Source organism: Neodiprion pinetum, chromosome 5 (assembly GCF_021155775.2).
Source record: "Neodiprion pinetum isolate iyNeoPine1 chromosome 5, iyNeoPine1.2, whole genome shotgun sequence".
Classification (NCBI taxonomy): Eukaryota; Metazoa; Arthropoda; class Insecta; order Hymenoptera; family Diprionidae; genus Neodiprion; species Neodiprion pinetum.
In genome coordinates this window covers 26521277-26541037 of record NC_060236.1, presented here as the reverse complement: position 1 = coordinate 26541037, position 19761 = coordinate 26521277, and the positions used below count along the sequence as shown (strand labels likewise).

At 40.2% G+C, this 19761-nt stretch overlaps 1 protein-coding gene across 10 annotated transcripts in view; it reads right to left on the bottom strand.

The window, feature by feature from the left end:
• The window catches only part of pip (heparan sulfate 2-O-sulfotransferase pipe), a 59056-nt gene that overhangs the window by 34222 nt on the left and 5073 nt on the right, over window positions 1-19761 (bottom strand). For 3 of the 10 annotated variants that reach the window (XM_046629528.2, XM_046629533.2, XM_046629532.2), the window contains 6 exons: window positions 18652-18800; window positions 3894-3979; window positions 2657-2863; window positions 2306-2385; window positions 1171-1452; window positions 346-500 (listed from right to left, as the gene is read on the bottom strand). The exons of 6 other annotated variants lie outside the window; for them this stretch is intronic. In XM_046629528.2, the coding sequence (XP_046485484.1) occupies window positions 346-500; window positions 1171-1452; window positions 2306-2385; window positions 2657-2863; window positions 3894-3979; window positions 18652-18800 (959 nt within the window). The remainder of the gene's footprint in view (window positions 1-345; window positions 501-1170; window positions 1453-2305; window positions 2386-2656; window positions 2864-3893; window positions 3980-18651; window positions 18801-19761) is intronic. One more of the 10 variants, XM_046629530.2, reaches the window with a different exon arrangement.

Below are 19761 nucleotides of genomic sequence, written 5' to 3'. Positions count from 1 at the left end.
GAAGAAAATCGACAATTTGTCAATAAAGTATGAGCAAATAATTGATCAAACAGCGAAAACTTCATATTATAGGGAAGACTTTTTTGATACCAACAATAACATATTATCAGAAGTTTGTTTAATATGTGTTGAATCAAAGTACGTAACATTCTTTTTCTTTTTTATTCAATACAGGTAGAATTGAGGGATTTAGATTTATTTAAAAAAATTGTATAATTTTTGGAGGGAGTCCGTCGTGATCCAGAAAATTTTGTTGTTACGGCAAAATAATGATGAATTTGTTCGGGATAGATCAAAACAACTTATATTTTTCTTATACGTATACTTCCTGTCTAATCAACTTACCCCAGTACATATTCAATGCTCCTTGGAAAAATCTAGGTATGTACTTTTCGAGTACGGTAAGAGTGGTGTTCAAGTCTTCCAATATTCCGACCACGGCGTAATTTTTTTCTACCGTCATTTTAGCCCTCTCTAAAACACCCACTGTGTTGAACGGTCTAAAAATTATTAACAAAACGTGGTGAGGAAAAAAAATATTCACAAATCAAGCTACATGTACGAAAATTTTAACTTTTTTCATGTAACTGTAAATTATGTATGAATGGTCGAAATGTTAATTAACGACCAGAAAAACGAATTCGATTGTGTTTCATTTTCAGTGTAAATCTGGCGTTATTATAGACTTGGAAATTTGGTAGTTTATAATATACAATGTAGTAAATATACTGTATAATAAACTTTGACAATTTTTCGTCGGTTTCTCAAATTTTTCATTCTACCGCATGCCTGTAAACAATCTCAGACATTTTTTAATTATCCTCGCAAGTTTTATACCTAACTTTAATTGGGGTTCAGTACACAAACGATTTTGTAAAAATTTCACTCAAATTACAAGCAACATTATCACGAGAGGCATAAAAAATTTATGCGATTTGTTGAAATTAAAAACACCTAACTAGTTATACCTAACTAGGCACGCCTAGTGACTTTTACATTGAGCCGTTGGTCACAATCTATCTATGTAATAAAGTTATACGTTCCATTCTTCGTTCATTTTCTGCCCAGAATCCTGCCTGCAATTATTAATTACTATCGCAATCACGGATCCAGCCTCCAACACGATTATTTCCTGTGAAAACTGAATAAATAGCGATAAATTCTACCTACAAGCATTCCTGCTGGTGGCCGCAAAAGAAGAGCGTCTGCCTTCGGTGGTCACTGATACCGTTCGCGATGTCGCCCTGGATGTATTGGCACTCCATGTCACCCTCCAGGACGCAGGACTCGAAGTCCTTCTTCAGCCATTGGGGATCGGGCAAAGGCAGGTCGGGAAACATCTGCCTTCGTGCAAGTAAATACCACGGAGCCCTGATGTAGTAGTACCAGGAAATTATACGCTCGACCGGGTCTCGAACCAGGTTCATGTAAATTGGTTCCGGCAAATTGAATCTAGAGGAGGCAGATTCGTTGGTGGAAAAATCCTCGGCGAAAAAATTGAGGGATTAACAGGAGATCGTAGAAAATCAGGAGAAACAAGCCGGGAAAGCAGTTTTTTTCTTTAACTTGTCAGCTCGAATGGAAAGAACTCTGCTTTTTTTAGTACGTGCCGACGGAAATTTCTTTAGAAAAATTAACTCCATCTCACAATCAGCGAAAAAGGTCGTATAATTATTTTATCGTTTGCAATTCCCAGACTTTGAGACAAACCTTCCTTCTCTTAACATTCGACTGTTTCTCGCAGTAGATAAAAAAAAATTATATGAATATCGGTCCTGAAAATGAACTATAATCTTTTGGTGTTTTCAAAAACTATGTACACTGAGAATAATTTCATTTGTTACAGTAACTGGAAAAATTCGGTAAAACAGGTATCGTTAAAAAAAAACTGTTTGAATATTGTTGGAATTACGAAAAACGAGGTACGCCTAACCATTTTGCGCTATTGTCGATCCTTTTTTGCTAATTGCGACGCAAAATCAGTTTCAGAGGTTTACTCTAATTTTTTTAGTTAAATAAGGCTTCAACGTCAATTTATCGTCGCACAAGCATTAAATTTTCGCAACGGCTGCAAGAAAATATAGCAACAGCGATCGTAATGAGAAAGAATAGTAACGGATACCAGACATTTTGGTAACAGCTGGAAAACTAATTTTCATTTTGTACCTCGAGCTATATTTTTCGATTGTGGTAAGAAATGAAAATAGTTAAGGACCGAGCGGTAACCGTAACTAAAAATTTCTCTCAGTGTACAATTTGACAAGCAGAAGATGACATGGACCCCCATTTTTTCCCCATTACTCACTCGGTGAAATTCGTGAAACAGACGTGCTTGATGAAGACGGATGGTTCAGGGATATTGGCGATACTTTTCGCCAGTTCGAACTGAAAAGTTATTTGATCGATCAGTACCAATATCCGACCAACAATTACAGCAATAAATTTCAATTCTTGTGAAAAATGTCCTCTAGAACTTCAAATTTTACACAAATCAAATCATCCGTGAGCACATTGTCGAATTTGCCATTTGTAACAGTTCAAAGGTACCAATAAATTGAGGCGATTATAACGTAATCGAGATACGAAGAATTTTTGAAATTTTTAAAACTGGAAACAAGGAACAAAGCAAACTCGAATGCCAATTTAAGGTAAGTACCTCATCCTGCTTAGCGAGAAAAACAAACTCGTATTTCTGAGGGAGGTCTCGATTGAAGTGGAACTCGTTCGACGTGGAGAGTCTTCTGAGGAGTTCAGCGAATGTTTCGGAACCGACTTTTGGTACTCGGTTGAAGAATATCACGGCCTTGTCAGCTTTACGCGTGTTATTCAACGCTTCGATATCCGGGACATTCGTGTTTACGTACTGTAAAAAAATTGCTCACCGTGGTACAAATAACTTCCACGCAAAACTACAATAAAGTACACTTTGTTGAAAATTATAGGAAATATTCGAAAATCGTGGGAAATTGTCGGATCGTAGTGTTTCGGATAAAAACTTATAAATTTCTATGAAAAATTGTAAAAATCTACAATTATTTATGAGAGATGTTTAATATTTCCAACACCGACGAAAGAGATTTTTTTCGTAGAAACTTGTGAAACTTTGTAAAAAAAAAGAAACTACAAGTTTTTACAAAAAGTTCACAATTTTCTAAAAAAGATAATCACAACTTCGGACCCGGACAACACAAGTTGTTCATATCGTATTATTCTTGGAATTTCGTTGAAAAGTAGAGCTTTTTACAAACTCCATGAACTTTTTAATCACCGCTAGATGTCGCATCCTTCTCACAAGGAAGACTTATGGCAGATAACTTAATTGCCTAGCAGAATTTGATTTAGAGAATCTGTCGTATATTTCTGAACTCACCTTGTCTAATTAGGTGAGTCTTTGATAAAACAAAAAAAAAACTAACATTTGTTATTTTTCCAAACCAAGAACTTGACGGTATTCTACAAGAAATTATATCCATTTTAACATTCGATACAAAAAAAATGATCGCGTAAATGGGAGCTGTTCTACAATTATCTATCAAATACGACAATAATCTAAGAAAAATGCTGATAACCTACTAAAAATTCTATGCCAGAACTAAGAAAGCGTCTGAATTTCTCTAGTTCAGCGTAAAGTCAAATTCGCAGTTAGACGTCGAAATTATTTCCACCAGGGCAATTACCCCAATTTTAACCCAACCCAACTCATATAATATATAAGCAAAAAATCGTACAGTTTCAAATTGCATGGAACTAATGCATGCGATGAATAGATTGTAGGTGAAATGGTTTTTTTTTTTTTTTTCATTCATTACCGGTATATTTTGTTCGTTCTTTTTGCCATCCTGATAGTGAGGCTGTCATTTAATTCGTGAAATATATTTATCACGCATGCTCACCGATTCTGTCAGTTTCCGGTTAATGTCTGAATAATACTGAACGACACCGCTGGATTCAAAGTCCATGTCCGTGGAGGTCGGCTCTTCTGAAACAAGAGAAACAGTGTCAAATGAGGATATCCTGAGAGTGTGAAAAATTCTACTGCTAAAATTTTTTACAGAAATTGAAATGTTTCGTATTATTTCGAACAAAAATTGTAAACATGAATAGGTTTTCATGCGGAATTGTTAATTTTCTTAAATCATTAGTGTTTTAGATTTTTTACTTAAAAAATACACATTTTCATAAAAACTTACAAGCTTATACGAAACGTTCCAGTTTCTCTGAAATTTTTATAAAATCCTAAAAATCATTGTCTTCGGGATTACTGTTTGTTTCACATCATTGTTTTTTCATCATTTCCAATGCAAATGCAGAAACTTATGGCAAATCAGAATGGTTTCCATACCATGGTAATAAGTAAGTAGTACTGTATACACTGTATGATAACATATCGATAGGTTGAAATGTTTCAGAGAGAAATATAAAACCTCGGATCGCAAGTCATCAGAGTTTTTCATGTAAAAAAAATTAAAACCACAAATAAAACTAATTTTAAAAATTTTTTTCTTCAGACTATTAATATAAATCATGGAGTACTAGTTATTTGAGAAACAGCTCCGGGGTTTTAGGTTTGAATTGCGGCGAGCTAGATGAACGAAATTTATATAAATAATGTATGTGTTCAGCGGTATCATGGTACTCCAGGTAGGCACAAGCATCACGGGAGCTAACATCGCGATAGCGTTAAGTTGGTTCATTATCATACAATGGCCAAGGGACTTCGTCTTGTTACGATAATCTGATCGTCAGTGTATTTTTAAGGAGTTGATTTATTTCACGAAACGGGCCACGCTTTTCCCATCTCGGCAATTGACTGACAATCGCAAATGGTATATATTATATACCGGGACAATCTCTTGAAACTATACATATAACGCGCATGCGCCAAATAATTTAATCTCATTGGTCGGGGAGATCGCGCCACGGTGATGTTTTCATCTGCTGAGCAAGGCGCCAACGTACCCAAAATGAAACAAAAGCTGTAATTCTCTCGCGCGTAAAGCCGTGGATTGAGGTTATGCTGCTGTTTATTTTTACGTAGCGTGAATTGTCTAAGAAGAATAGTATCGTTCAGCAATACCGTGGTTGATTTCGGAAGATATTCAACCGACGCAATAAAGAATTTAACGAAAAAGCAAATATCAAATGATACAGAAATTGGGTGTTATTTATTGAAAGAAGAAATCTGAAATTCAACGTGAAATGTCATTAACAAGTGGGAGTCTGGACAAACAGAGGTAGGTAAGTAAAAACAATGTTTATTGTGAACAGATTCTTTATTTACATAAAATTAAAAATAAATGAATGGTTGAGACCCAGTAGAAGGTATTTCCAGAGTAGATTCGTTACGGTGCAGTGCTCCAGAAGTCAGTAATAAGTGCCGATGAACATGAAATTAATAAAAGAAATGAGTAACAAGGAATAAAGAAATTATTCATCTTAAACACGAAGCTTAGGAGGACAAAGAGTAGCAATTAACAGAAAACGTACCCGACACAATACTCACAAAAACCCTCGCCGACATCATTGATTAGTTGACAAAGTTTTTGCAGCTCCATTGTACAACAATCAGTGTTCCGTTAACAAAGAGGGTTTACCAGATATCCAAGAATAAAAAGAGAAAAAGAACAACAGTTAATATTACAGTGTAAATCATGCTATTAATGAAAAATTAGGAAACAAAACAATAACTTACAAGACAATCGTCCGATAACACTGGGAGACCAATCTCCACTCTTCTGATCACCCCTCGTCTGGCCATTGGTTGCCTTTCAAAAAGTGCTGCCTTTTTTTTGCCTTCAAAAATACCGAAAGATCCTGTTTGATAATAATAGCTTCTAATATTTTCAGGTACGAAATAATTCATTGTCAAAGCGGGACTAAATTTGTCAGGCATGGAAGCATGTAAGTAAATTTCCAATTACGTGATCTTTGACAATGACAATATTTTAACATGGATTCAATGATAAAATTCGTTTTTTTTTCAGCAGGCTCGAAGTTTAAACTTTAATTAACACGAGGAAAATTATGCCTTACCTGATGGTCAAAACGTTTAGGTGGCAAGGATCCTGGTTTCTCGAGCGGTGCAATCATTAGAACCATCGAACCTGGTTGTTTCGTCAGACATCAGGTGCCAGAGTGAATTTTATCAGGCCATCGCCACCTTCTTAACATCAGTTGAGGCAAAATTGAAGAGCGGGATATACTACAGATCATAATGGCTGAATATCCCATCATTTTACTTTGATCGAGCCAATAGCGATAAGTTTGTTACTTAACCGTTGCTGCCAATTCATTCTACCGAGGAATCATTCTGTGCACCATTGTAATTTAAGCATTATTATTGACCAGCATTGTTTTTCAAACTTTATACCATTTGATTTGGTATCTTATTTTGAAGCTTACTTTTACTCTCTTTGGCATTGAATTCAGATAAATAGTTTTTCAAGTCCTCAATTAGATTGTAGGGTTGAATTTTGCTAGGCAAACTGAATCAATCTAAATCTAGAACTGTTGAATAAGTTCAGTTAAAAATGTCTTTAAATTTAATCTTAGTTGACGGTGTCATCTGGCTAGCTAGTTGCACGATAACTTGAAACCAAATTCAATTTTACACTCTTTATAGGGTCCTACGCTAAGACTGAAAGCTTGTGAATCTCCATGTACCGCAATTATTTCTGCATTTCATGTTAGCATTATCTGGAGCAAAAAAAATCCCATTTTGAGATTGAAAATGGAACCTGAAACACAGAGTTATTCAATAGCACGAATTGAAAACCAAGAATTTTATAATGGTTTCTGCAACAAAGGGACTCTTTCCAAATATCCTTGTTAGAAGGTGATGTTCGGAGGACTATGAACAAGATATTGTATCGGATTACATTATTTGGAAAAAAATCTTCATAAACTTCGTTAAAAATTAGATATTCATTTATTTTGATGGAACAAGGGACACAATCTTTACATTACTTTAAAATTGACATTACTCTAAAACATGATTGTCCTTGAAGCTAATTGTGACATCGAGGCGCATTTTGAGAAACCTGATTTTCAATTTGTGTCACAGGATGTGATTTACGTTCCTGAGTTCTACGCTTTCGATTAGATTTTCTTTGTTTCGAACCGCACTAACATGAAATACAGAAATCATTTTAATAAATCTAATATCACTTGAATTTTCAATTTGAGTATTAGGTTCCCTTCATTTATTTAATCGAACATCATTGAAAATTTGCGAAATAAATTCTGATAATCATTCGGAAATTTTAAATAGTAGTAGCAATAATTTGTTAATCGGAAAAAATACATTGACTATCGACTATTCGTAAATTTTGTTGAACTATTTTCAAGAAAAAAAAGATTCACAGTTCCGTTACAGATAGTGAGATATTTAAATTTCTTGAATGCTCGGTTTAATGTCTCATTTTCGAAAGTGATAAAATTCAATATTACCGCCTGAAATCACAAAAGAGTGAGAAAGTTGCTTAGTTGCTTGAAAGTGGCGATGATCTTTGTACGTCTGACAAATTGAATGGGCAGATAACAGTGAATATCAGAGATGTAATTATTTTAGCCGTATCACCTGTTGATAGATAAAAATTCCATTGTTATTTCTAATGTACGAAATAATAAAAATGATTAAATAAAGTGTTCGCACCTACCTGCTGCGTTTCTTCCAAGCACCCAACATTTAAACAGATTTCTCATTTTAGTCGAATAAAGCCAATTTTCAAAGAGCATTAGCATCAACTTTCCGAGTCACTACCTCGACTGTTTGAGATTCTAACCTCAAAAATTCGTATGAACTACAACGCCGCCAGAAACAGAGTTTGACAGCTGAAACTCGGAGTGGCTAACCTGCCCGAGCAGCCGATAAAACTCGCGCATGCGCATTATATGTATAGTTTCAAGAGATTGTCCCGGTATATGCGTACAACGTATAACGATGAGCCAGAACCGTTCTCCGTTAAGTGCAGGAACGGCTTACGTACTGTTCACTTATCCCAGAGCGTCATTAGAGAATTGCTGCAATTTTTTGAGAAGTGATTACAGAGTTTGTCCGTTTCTAGTGAGATAACTACGATGAGTGGATTTCAAAATTGATGCTGACAATTTATTCCTCGATCAGTCATTAGCGAAACCTCGCACCAGTTGTCCTCTAATTATAATCATTAAAACTGACTATAACCATTACGCTTAAGTATATTACCAAACCCAACCTAACCACTAAAAACGCATGAAATACTTTGCGGTCGATGACTATAAGCATCACCAACGGCAGAGTAATTTCATGCTGAACCATGAAAAATACGAAAGCCTGTAATCCGGTGGCACGACGACAAACGACGAGGCTTTTTTCCTCGGGAATCGGTAAACGCTGCTAACGGTGCGAGGATCGTTGGACCCACAAGACCTCCGTCGACCCGACGTGCAAAGTCGAGGGGCAAGCGGATGGCTTCGCGTTAAGCACAACGCGAGCCAGGAGTTGTCGAACCTGTGCGGCTGAGCTCTAAGAAACGCGGACGAGGGCTGGTTCTTAAAAATCTCCGACATCTCTATTGTACGCGGAATTCGTGACGCGAAGATTCTATCTCGGGCCGGACGGTTTCTCCGCGGCTGCGGACAAAACCGCTCCGCCCCAACCGCGTTATCCTCGCTTCCAGCTTTTCTCTTCCCGCTGGATTCTCCTTCCCGCCCGCCTCGCTTCGACATCCTCGACCGAGGATTCCAACGACTCGGGGTTCGATTCCTGCACGCCTGACTCGCGGTGCGGAAGAGCGAAGGACTCCTTCCGGAGACGAACGTTGACCCAGGGACGGACTTGGCTCCGTAGGGTCAAAACTGATGCGCGCCTCGATCCGGGAACCTGCTCGAATTTACGACGGTTCGCTACGTCGTGGTATTTATTTTGCAGGAAAAAATTGGGTCAAGCACCGCTGTTGGTGGCCGTTGAAGTCTTCGGATTTCATGCAGAATTCCGGAGTGAGGTCTTCGCACCGTTCTTATTCCAATCGTTCGATGTTTCCAATCGTGATTTTCAATCCGGAAACCTGCATTCATTCGTTTATCCGCATCACTCACTGACATCGTTCACCGGCTCAGGGTTTGGGAGATTGCGCGACATAATAGAGTGGCTGAGTCTAGGATAGGTGTGCGACCGTTATTCGTACCACTAACGCAGGAACATATAAATTCCATCTCCGCCGTATCCTTAAAAAATTACCGCAAACGGCCAAACATTCTATACTAGCTATGTATACGCGGCCTGTATAACACCGCAATATACGCAATTCAGTGTGGGGCCATTTGCGGAATTGCGGTTTATCGCTTTCTAGGTGACATGCGCTTGCCACTGCGCCTCTTTCTCCACATATGCCTTTATCGATGTCTTTCTAAACATTGGATAATCCAAAGGAAATCATATCGGCTTATTTTTAGTAATCCGACGGAAAAAATGTCAATGTTTCTTGTAGCTTATTATGGACCTCTCAGAAGCTCTTGAAGTGTTTAAATTTCTATAGGAAAATTTTACACAATCAAACAGCCTTGGAAAGTGAAATTCACATGTCAAAAAACTTGAGTCTCTTCAATTAAAAACTTGATTAAATGACTTCTTTACTGTGTATTAAACTGTGCAAAGTCATTCTGGTAGAATTATCACGTATCTGCATCGAAAGACGCGTTCTCGCCTCATCTCAACGAAATTCTTCAGCATGTTGGCTGTCGTGGCAAAATAGAAACTTCAATTTCAAAGCAATAGTCCCCTGGCTTTCGAACATTATACATAGTTTGGTGTGAAAAGTTTACGGAAGACCCGATGCGTGGATAATGATCTTGGCCAAGCGTTGCGCAACACTGAACAGTACGCATCAGCTATTTTAATATGAAAAACTTGAAATCATTGACCGTTTCCGGTACATACGTACGCGTGTAATCAAGGCGAGATGCCTTCTATGCTCGCACATTATTCTCTCATATTTTACCCACGCATCAGGTGTTCGCGGTCACCGAGAAGGAACGATGAACGAAATGGAGTCAACGGTCGAATTGGAGCGCCATGAACTTGTTGTCGATTTTCCATCGAGGTACAAAGCTTGGATCGCAAAGTCGCGTCCGCAGATGAACAGCTTACTCCTTATTCCACGAACGGAATTTCTCTTCTCGATATTTCTTTCTTGCTGCTGACTTGAGAAGAAGGAGGACTCTTTCAGCTCGATGATTCGTGTGTTATGAGAACTTTATGTATTTCGATATAGTTCAAGATGCAGCAGTGTTGTGATCGAGGAAAAAGAGGTGAGATGAATTGGTCTACTTACATCACTCGTAAAGTCATTACAGCGATCTTCAAACGCCACCATCGCAACAACAATCGTTACATAATTTGAAGAACAACCATCTTCCAATCTAGAAATGAATCGTTCCACATTACCAAGAGGCGAATGAACAGACCAGTAGAATTAGAGCATAGAAGATAACCGATCCATAAATCAATAGAACGGTCGACATTCGAATATCTGCTGATGAACGACGCTGCATCATGCACGAGTGCATATTACTGTACCATTAAAAAAAGGGAACTTCTGTGCAAGATTTTTTGTCCCATCTTCTCTCAGCTCGGACGAAAGCCTGCAAATTGTAGAGTTCAGGAAAAGTGAGCAAGGGTGATTTAAGATCGTAGAACTTTGTGCCTGGTTGTATTTACTTGCATTACGTAGGCATGTTATTACCAGCCACTGAGCTGAAGTCATCCAAACAGTGAAGAAAACGCTGGTGAAACAGAACATCGTATCTGATCTGCAGAGGACATCTGGCATGCGCTGACTTTCAGTAATGTGAAACTGAAAAGCCTTTCACTCTCCAGCGTCGTTTAATTAGGCGGTTATTACACGATCAACGTCTATCCTCAAGTACATAAGGCGTGTCCCGAATTGAATAATTTACCCATTTACGAGGTGCAATAAACTGTGCAGGCGCGGTTTTCATTAGCTCAACGTATAATCTTCGGTATCCATAAAAGGGGAAAGAAGCTGCTCTCCGCCTTCGCTATCCCCGTAATCATTCACACACGGATGCGTATCGAGAGGCTCGACGGAGTCTCGAGTGGGTTTACGTTACTTTGGTTTTACCAGCTCCGCGAGAGGCAGTAAAACAGATCTTCCTTCCTGCCGGTGGGGCAATTACTTCGCTCTTACTAACTCGAGTCAATTTTGCTAAAGAGGCATCTGAGAGCGAAGAAAGTAGACTCGCAGAGACGACGATCAACCGGCTGCGCGAAGCCGATCGAACTCGCGATCCTCGGACGAGTCGCAACAGACCCGCCTGTTGTTATATCGTTAAAGCTAAGCGGATGCCACGGACGGAATTCTCGCTTCCGGGTCTCTTCCTTAATTAATACCGCGAATCGCTCGAGGAGATGCCGAGAGCCCCGGACGTTCCTCCCGAGACGCGCGTCTGCCGTTTGATGCCGATCGCGTGCCGCGCGAAAGATCGAGGCTCCTCTTATCGATCGCCGATCCCGATCCCGAGAGAATCGGACAAGTTCTCCTCGGAGGATAAATCACCCCTGTCTGCGACTCGGTCCAGCTTGAAGCGGAAACGGAATCGGGGACGTGTTTGATAATTATTCCTGTCCGTCGGAAGGCTTGGTTGGGTTTCGCCTAAGGTTCAAAATCACGCTCGAGCAAACGGAGATCAATGAAAACCGAAACTCGATCACCGGATCGCGAGTCGGAATGTTTCGAATCACGGATCGGTGCGTCGGACGAATTACATTATACGTTTTCTCCGCAGGATGTTACGTGGATTTTGAAGAATAATGATCGATCCAGTAAAGGAGGCGGCGTCGAGTTCGATCCAGAAAGAAGTCACTGACCCAGAACTTGGGAAAGTCGCGGTGAACTGGGAAGAGCTCGTCTTCTCGTCTTGCCGTCAACAGAGCGTGCGAGGCATCGTGGCCCCGAATTTAAGCCAGGCGTAGATTGCGTTCGTACAACGTAATCTCGGTTTCTGTTAGAATTTAAACTCTGAACTCTTGTTCCGATATCACTATTCATGGCAATTATTGCAAGTCTGTGTAATATTAATTTAAAAAAGGTGTCATTATTTTCGTAACTTTCTCATGTATCATATTTAACTGATCGTGATTCTCTGAAAAAAAGACGTGCCGAGTGCTTCAATGTTACTGTGTTGACTTGATTGGTGTTTTATTCTTTCAGTTAATTTATTCTTAGGATTTGGTTGTTAGAGTTTGTAAGAAAAATCAGACGTTTAAAATAAGTTCTGGCGAAAGTTTGGTGAGATCAAATCTCCGCATTCATTCACCGGAGATGAATCGTTTCGACAGTCGTAAATAGGCCGCGCATTAAGCTGGTGCATGTGCAAGATAAGTTACGCGACTGATTACGTGACCGATGAATAGTTTTAGAGTTACATTTCACTCCTCGTTCGTCGCTCGCTTATACAATCGTTAAAAATTGTCTAAAATTATAATATCTAACGACCAACGGAAGATGGAAAATCGCGATTAGCTCTGCACGCGTTGATCATTAATCATTTGTAATATAACTTACGTATACGAAAGTTTTATTTCGGAGGATTACGTTAGTAGAAGCGGGTTTTACACATCGAAAGAAAAAGCTGACACTTTCGTCTTTGAAAACAAGAATGCACGCGAGTTCAGGAATGAAACAGTACCGAATGACATCTTCGAAAAAGAAGAAGAAGGAGAATTGAACTCGTCGCTTGTAGCTGGAAGAAACAAATTTTTGAGACGTCATTTTTTGTACGTACATGTCATTCATTTAATTGCCTCATCTCATTCACCGCGATTTTCACGGCATTCTTCATTTCTCACCGACGACCGGCATCGCATTTCTCGGGTTTACTCACCGATGACTATTCTCACGAATCCCGACGAATTCGACGCACCTGCAGCATGCGGCGATCGAACAAAGCCGACTTCCGGTCAGCGATCGCCCGCCCAGGAAATCGAGCCGAACGCATTGAAAACTCGCTTGTAAGTTTTAGCGGAAGTAGGCCGCGCTCCGTTTTGCGACAATTCACTCGCCTAACAAGAGAGCGAGCCTTTGATTGCGCGTAACGCGCGTAACGCGGGGCCGCAGATTCGAGGCTCGTTTCTTCCGCGGGTCAATTAACTCGCGGCGCGGTTTCGAAGCGCTCGTAAGTCGCGAACGGAGTAACAGACCTCGTTTCTTATTCATGTGGATTTTTTCGGAGGGACGTCGCGCTCTTCGGTCATTTCGAAAACGCCAGGGGGAAAAATTTTCACGGTTTTTTAATCGGGTCAACGCTGGAGGTCAAAGCAACAAAAGAAATAAATGTGGGGGGGGGGGGGGGGGGGTGGAACCTTGAAGGAAATTGGGAAATTTCGAATGGCGTGCAAAAGTAAATTATAACAACTTACCGACAACTTATCTAACTTTAAGATTTATTAAATAATAATATTATACTTGCAGGCACGTGGGAATAATTCGAGGCTGAATTTAAGGCTCGGAAATTTCCGAGTTTTTTAAAAACGCGAAATAATTGCGATGGAGAAATGTTGCGCAAACTCAGAATCAATTTTCTAATTTAATTGCTTAAAATTCATTCAACCCAATATCCGTGATCAATCGAATTTTATTTACTTGTATAGTTATTAAGAATTCTGTTTACAGGTACGACTGTACCAAAAGTTTTCTCTGCTTCCTACAGTTTTCACAATAAAAATATCAGCATCGTTGAAGAAAATAAGCTGTTTATTTTCTCGACAAAGTTTGTCCTAACAGTAGTTGAACAAGTTCGGATTAGTTAGAAGAAGTATGTAAGGAATTTTTGTAACTCGAGAGATAAAAATCTGTCCAAATTAAGGCGAATCCTACTTTTGAGAAGCAAAACACGTATAATTAGTATTCGCGGCGCGTTAGCAGCCGTGTCTAGTTTTCACCTTTCTCACCCAATCATCGTTTAAACAATGTTAATACAAGTAACAGAGCTGGTGATTCGCGTTAAGCGTAATTGAGCTGTTAATTCTGTACCTCGCCAGGCTTCGTCTTAAAGTCATTAACAGCTGCACGTTTGGCGCTAATTAACGTAGTTAATGATCAACGCGCACGTGAAACATGAATTAGAAGAACGCGTAAGAAATTATTTGATTCTGTCTTTGGTTATTACTACATTAAAAAAATAAAAATAAATAAAGATATTACGTCCGATGTGAAACAATGGTTTTCATGTGAATGTATAGTACGAAAAATTTGAATTTATCAGTTGTGTTTACTCACGTATTTCTTACCATTGTTTTATCGACCCGGCGCCGGTTATTTTGTCCTAGGTAATATAAAATGTCGTTGATTCAAGTGCTTTAGGATAATTAGACACAAGAATATTTTACCTTCTATAACGATAGCGCGAACTCTTCAATCGACGGAACAACATCCGTTACAGTTAAGCAGTTCAATAAATGAGAAGATAATGTTGTTCCAAAAGTAACAAGGGAATTTTTAATATCATTCGAAAGATCTGTTGTGTTAGGTCGGACCGATTGTTCGGCAAGTTTGTTCCGATTCTGTTCACCTCGGAATCAATTACTGAAATTAAGACGGACCATTTGATCGAGTCTGCGAAAATATCACAATTGCCGAAGTTAGGAACGCTCTGCGATTTGAGTCTGACATCGAACCTCGGACCTCATTGTGCCGGTGAATGAGATTTAGTAGTGCATAACTCGCGTAGTGAAATTATGAAAAATAAAGAGAAGAGAGAAAAATGCATTATGGTCACGATAATAAAGGATGAGCCTAAGGATCCTGCAGCTGACTCTCACAATTAGTTAGCGAGAAACGTGAAACGATCTCTGAACAATAGGAAAAAGGCCTCCAAGAACCTTTCCGAGATCGGAAGCGGTGCAAGTTCTGGGTCGTAAAGAACGCCTGTTTTGCATTCGGGAAGAATTTCGATGAAAAAATGCGTGAGATAGGTTGGATCATGGGTTTGAGTCAGGGTGAACGTACTGGTATTATTCTAATTGAATTAAATTTTGTTAACACTAATCTCTCACGCGTTCCAAGTTTCGGTTCTATACTCTGAATTCGAAGCGTTAAAAGAAACTTTTACGGTTGTACGAATGGCTTGCCGATCGAATCCAATCGGAATTTTATCGGAATGATTTGAGTTTGGGTTTTGGGTTGACTCGTTTTTCATATTTTTTCAAGGAGTGACAGCAAAATTGCGGAAATGATTCAGAAAACACCCGAGTGTCTCAAGGCGCAGGATCGAAAGAAGCAATCTGTTTCAAAGTCGAGCACTTCTCGGTTCTCTTCTTCTCTTTGCTGATAATCTTCCGCCGCGAGTGAAAGGTTCCAGCTGGCGGATCCGTTCGAGATATTTTAATATGCCGTCTCCTGCTTTGTCCGTTGAAAGAATAACTAAATGGGCCTGAATAGCGCTTTGAAAAAGAGGGGCAAGAACGGAAATTGACACGAAAAGAAACAGATAACGGTCTGAAAGGCGAGCCGACAACCTTTTCGTCCCACGTAATTGTAAGCAACAGTTAATGGTTAGACTCTGGTTACTTCATCTCGTTGTAAAAAGGATTGCGCATAATTCACAGATGTGGGTGGCCATAAAATATCCCTCGACGATTATTCTTGTCTATATTTTGCTGTCAACGTCAATATCGAATGTTTCACGTGGGATTATACGTGAGTGCGGATTGCACCCCAGTCTAATGTAACATATTTGAATGAGACGACCTACTTCATGGATCATTTATCACGTGCTAATAAATCCCGTGATTCGGATCAACGAATAGAATTGTATCCTCAGTGAAGCATTACTGTTGAGCGGACTCTCTGGTTTTCTTCTGTCACGAGGTATATTATAACTGGCATTCTTGAGGTTCTCGAGGAAGGAATCAAATATTAAAATACCGAAAAAAGTGATCGATTCGCGATGAATATTGCGTACTGCATCAATTTAGTTGAAAAAGCTAGTAATTCTACATTCACTAGTTCACGACGTGCAATCTTTAGCAGTAAATGATACGTCTGAAGTTTTGGCACAAAGAGAGAGGCCGCAAGTTTTACTTTGGATGTAAATCAACGTGGTCAAAAAACATGTCATACACACCTCCGCTCGTTTTCACAGTATTCGAAGCACTGATAATCGAACGTTCTGTGAAATCGCCGAAAGCATTGCGAGTTGGCTAACGAATACTAGGAATCAGTGCATAGAATCATTGATATCAAGTATCATGCAGTATATATTCTGACAGCTCAGGATTTCACTCTCTTCTTACAAGCAACATTCACGCTGTGGGGGACGGTTTGGCTTTCTGAGACTTCAGAGAGATGAATCGAAAGCGTCAAATCGCAGGCATCGTCACCTCGCGTCCGTCTTGCCCGAAGCTGCGTTTGAGTTTAGGGTGCGCGATATGCCGAATCACGGCGATGAAGTTGGCAGGCGAGTCGATCGAATTGGGCGAAACCTCCGCGGGTTGCCCGAGGCGGAGCAACTCCCGCAATTAGCGGCAGACGCCGACTGACCTAGAGACGCCGTTGCAAGTGGAACACACCGGACATCGACGCTCGTAGTCTGCGGGAACCAAAGCCGCGGAAGCGTCGCGTTTTTCCTCACTCGAGAAAACGTCCGCCGCGAACATCAGCGTTTCGGTAGCCGTGCCTCAATTGCGAGGAACCAGCAACGCCACGATAATCGTTGCGTCCAGTTTGGCCGAGTGACAATTGGCTCTGATGCGAGAGCATCGCGCGGAACGGTTCATTTCGCCAACGATCGTTCGCTTTAATTTTAAAAAATTAATGCCTTGCTCAGTTCCGAAATACGAGGATTGCCTTCCAGGCTACATCTTCGTCGTTTCGATCAGTCGCGGCGCGAGGCTGAGTTTCTCGTCGAGAAAGGCGCGTGCCTGAAATCAACTTTGATGCAAGCAGAATTAATTCGACGTATTCATTTTTTAAGGTTTCTGTTTTGTCAGCGGTGAATACGACGAAGTTTGAGAGTCTCGTCCATTTTCTGACTCGCGTATGTCGAACGTCGCGTTCCTTTTGCAATTCGCGAATGAGGAACTAACGACGCACCGTAAATGACAATTAACAATCAGTAAGCGATCAATCGGACTCGATCACTGAGCCATTCCGACCGATGACAACGGTCGTTTAAAACCAGTCCCTGACACGGGACGAGTGCACGTTACTTACGAATGATGACCGACAAACGACGAACCACAAACGGTCAACGATGTTGAGTACGACTGATCGATGAGTGATCAACGACGAGTGACCGAGGAAAGGTGGAACTTCCAGTCTTTCGTATCGGCATCAACCATCGTACGACGATTTCTAGCGACATCCGGTTACTCCGACTTGGAGAGCATTGACAAAAAGTTCCTCCTCTATCGAACATCCGACGGTGAATTCGCACGGATTGCCAAAATTGAATACCGACGAAAGAACGTCGATCGGTCGAGAAGCGATGCGCCGTGTACGTGAAAGACGACATCAGCGTCCAACCGAGCTCGAAGTGAGAGACGCGTCACAAGTAGGGTGAAACGTAGAATCGGGAAACGCCGCGAATGCTGATAAATTGTTGCGGCGCAACTAATCAGCAAGGATCCCGATCGCATGCAAATGAACATTTCTAGGACCGTTAGTCGCACCTTCGGCAGCACGGCTTTTGCTGGATCATTTCCAGGATTCGCCCGACTCGGTTTACCCTCGAGTGGAATTCCGCTATTCCGCCTTGCCGTTCTCCTCGGCTTGGCTGCTTCAATTTCGTTCGTTCCTACAGTTCCCCGTCTTTCGGTACCACGATGCTTCGCTCTCAAACTCCGAGATCCACGCCTGACCTTCAATCTCCCGACTGAGTAAGCGGTGCATGGAAGTAAACACCGGGAACTTCACGGTTACACTCATTGTCGGTACCGCTATTTTCATTCTCGTTTCGAAGTCTCGTTTTCTACGATATCAATTATTCTTCACGTCTTATTTCATTATGTTCATTTCTCTTCCGACTTTTCTAGGCACCGAGGCAACTTTTATTTTATGAAGTTATCCCCACATCGCTTTTCTCACGAAAATTTAATTTTGCAATATATTTCCGGTTATTTGAACACCGTAGAGCATCACTATTTGTTTCAGAATGAAATTGTTCAGTGGAAACGAGTAGACAATATTTAATCGTTACTTCAAACGTTTCTTCGAAAGAATCGTGACAAAATTGGTAGCCCATGCATAAACTAACACCTAAAATTAGTTTGCATGTGAACATCAATTATCAGAAATGATTATATTGCATTTTATCGACTTTTTTAGATTGGCTTTCCATAATGATCGGTATAACGTTTGAATAAAGTCCAATCCATCATTTCGACGTATTCCTTTAAAACGCAAAAATTTATGAGGACCACCGTAAATTCTGATACGTTTATTCGGTTTGCTTGCCATTTATTTCTCAAACTTACGAAACTATCCGCAGTAACTCCTTTTTTTTGTGTGCTTTATTCTCCGTGTCTTGTAGCTTTGTATTCACATGCATGGACTCAAAAAAAAACCTCGTTTTTCTTTTCAAGTTTCGCTACACAACCCAAGAACAAAACGAGAATACTGTGAAAAAAGCATAAGGCAACGAAACGCTCACCAGAGGATAATTGACTCGCGGAGAATCCTTCTTCGTCTCCTGGCTGAAGTCGGACTTCCATCTCCCTCAATCGAGAGTGAAGATCGCTCGTGTAAAGAAACAGGAACAGCGTACTCGACAATGCGATCAGGGCGATGAGCTCGCTGATTCTGCAATAAGAACGTGAAATTTTGTGTTTCGTTAATCGTAATAGCTATCTATAAGATTACTTTATTTATCCAATATCATAGCACTTTTCCAATCGATTCACTTTAGACAAGGGTTTTATTTTGTTTCTATGAAGTTCCGGACGAGATTGTAACACGTAAGATTTACGCTCGAGAGTTCGATTGATTAGAGAAGAATATTTTTTGCCTCGCCGATTCACGTGGTTTAAGAATTAAATGAATCGAATCAGTTTCAACAGTCTTCTCAAAATGATTATCGCTCTTTCGTTTCGTTTCCCGGATTCACATCGATTCAATCACCAGTTCTAGTCGTAAATATAATAACGAATCGCCAGGGAATTGAAGGCTGATCCTCGTGAAATTGTCGAAACGAAAATGAGACGAAAATATTTCATTCGCGGATCGGAAATAATACAATGTCGTTGATATTGCGTCGGGTTCCAACAATTTAATATGTGTGCCGAGGGCGTTGAAAAACCGGGGCATCACGCAGCATTCGTTCGCTCGTACCGCGTTACACATTGAATACAAATAGAACGACTTCGAGGTAATTTATTTCTTAATTACGCGGAGCAACGCCCACACTACGAAATGCACAGAGAATATATGCGTGTATGCGGCTGTTTTAAAAGATGAATTTTTACACGTGACCTGTTTCCGCCAGAGTCGAAAACCGTCTTGTTAAATTCGCGTGACTCGCTGTCCCGTCGTCAAGATCATTACGCGTTGTTTGTTTAAATACCTGAACCCGATTCACCCTCAGATGCGTGAAGAAAATAGAAAAAGAAATCGAGGAGCAAAAGACTCGGACCGCAGTTTAATTTCCACGAGAAAAACGTGGTCTCAGGGAAAATGCCATCTTCACGAGCACTGAAATTACGAACGATTTTCCGTTAGTGTATAGATAATATTTTCGACTTTGGTAAATCGCAACAGCCGTACA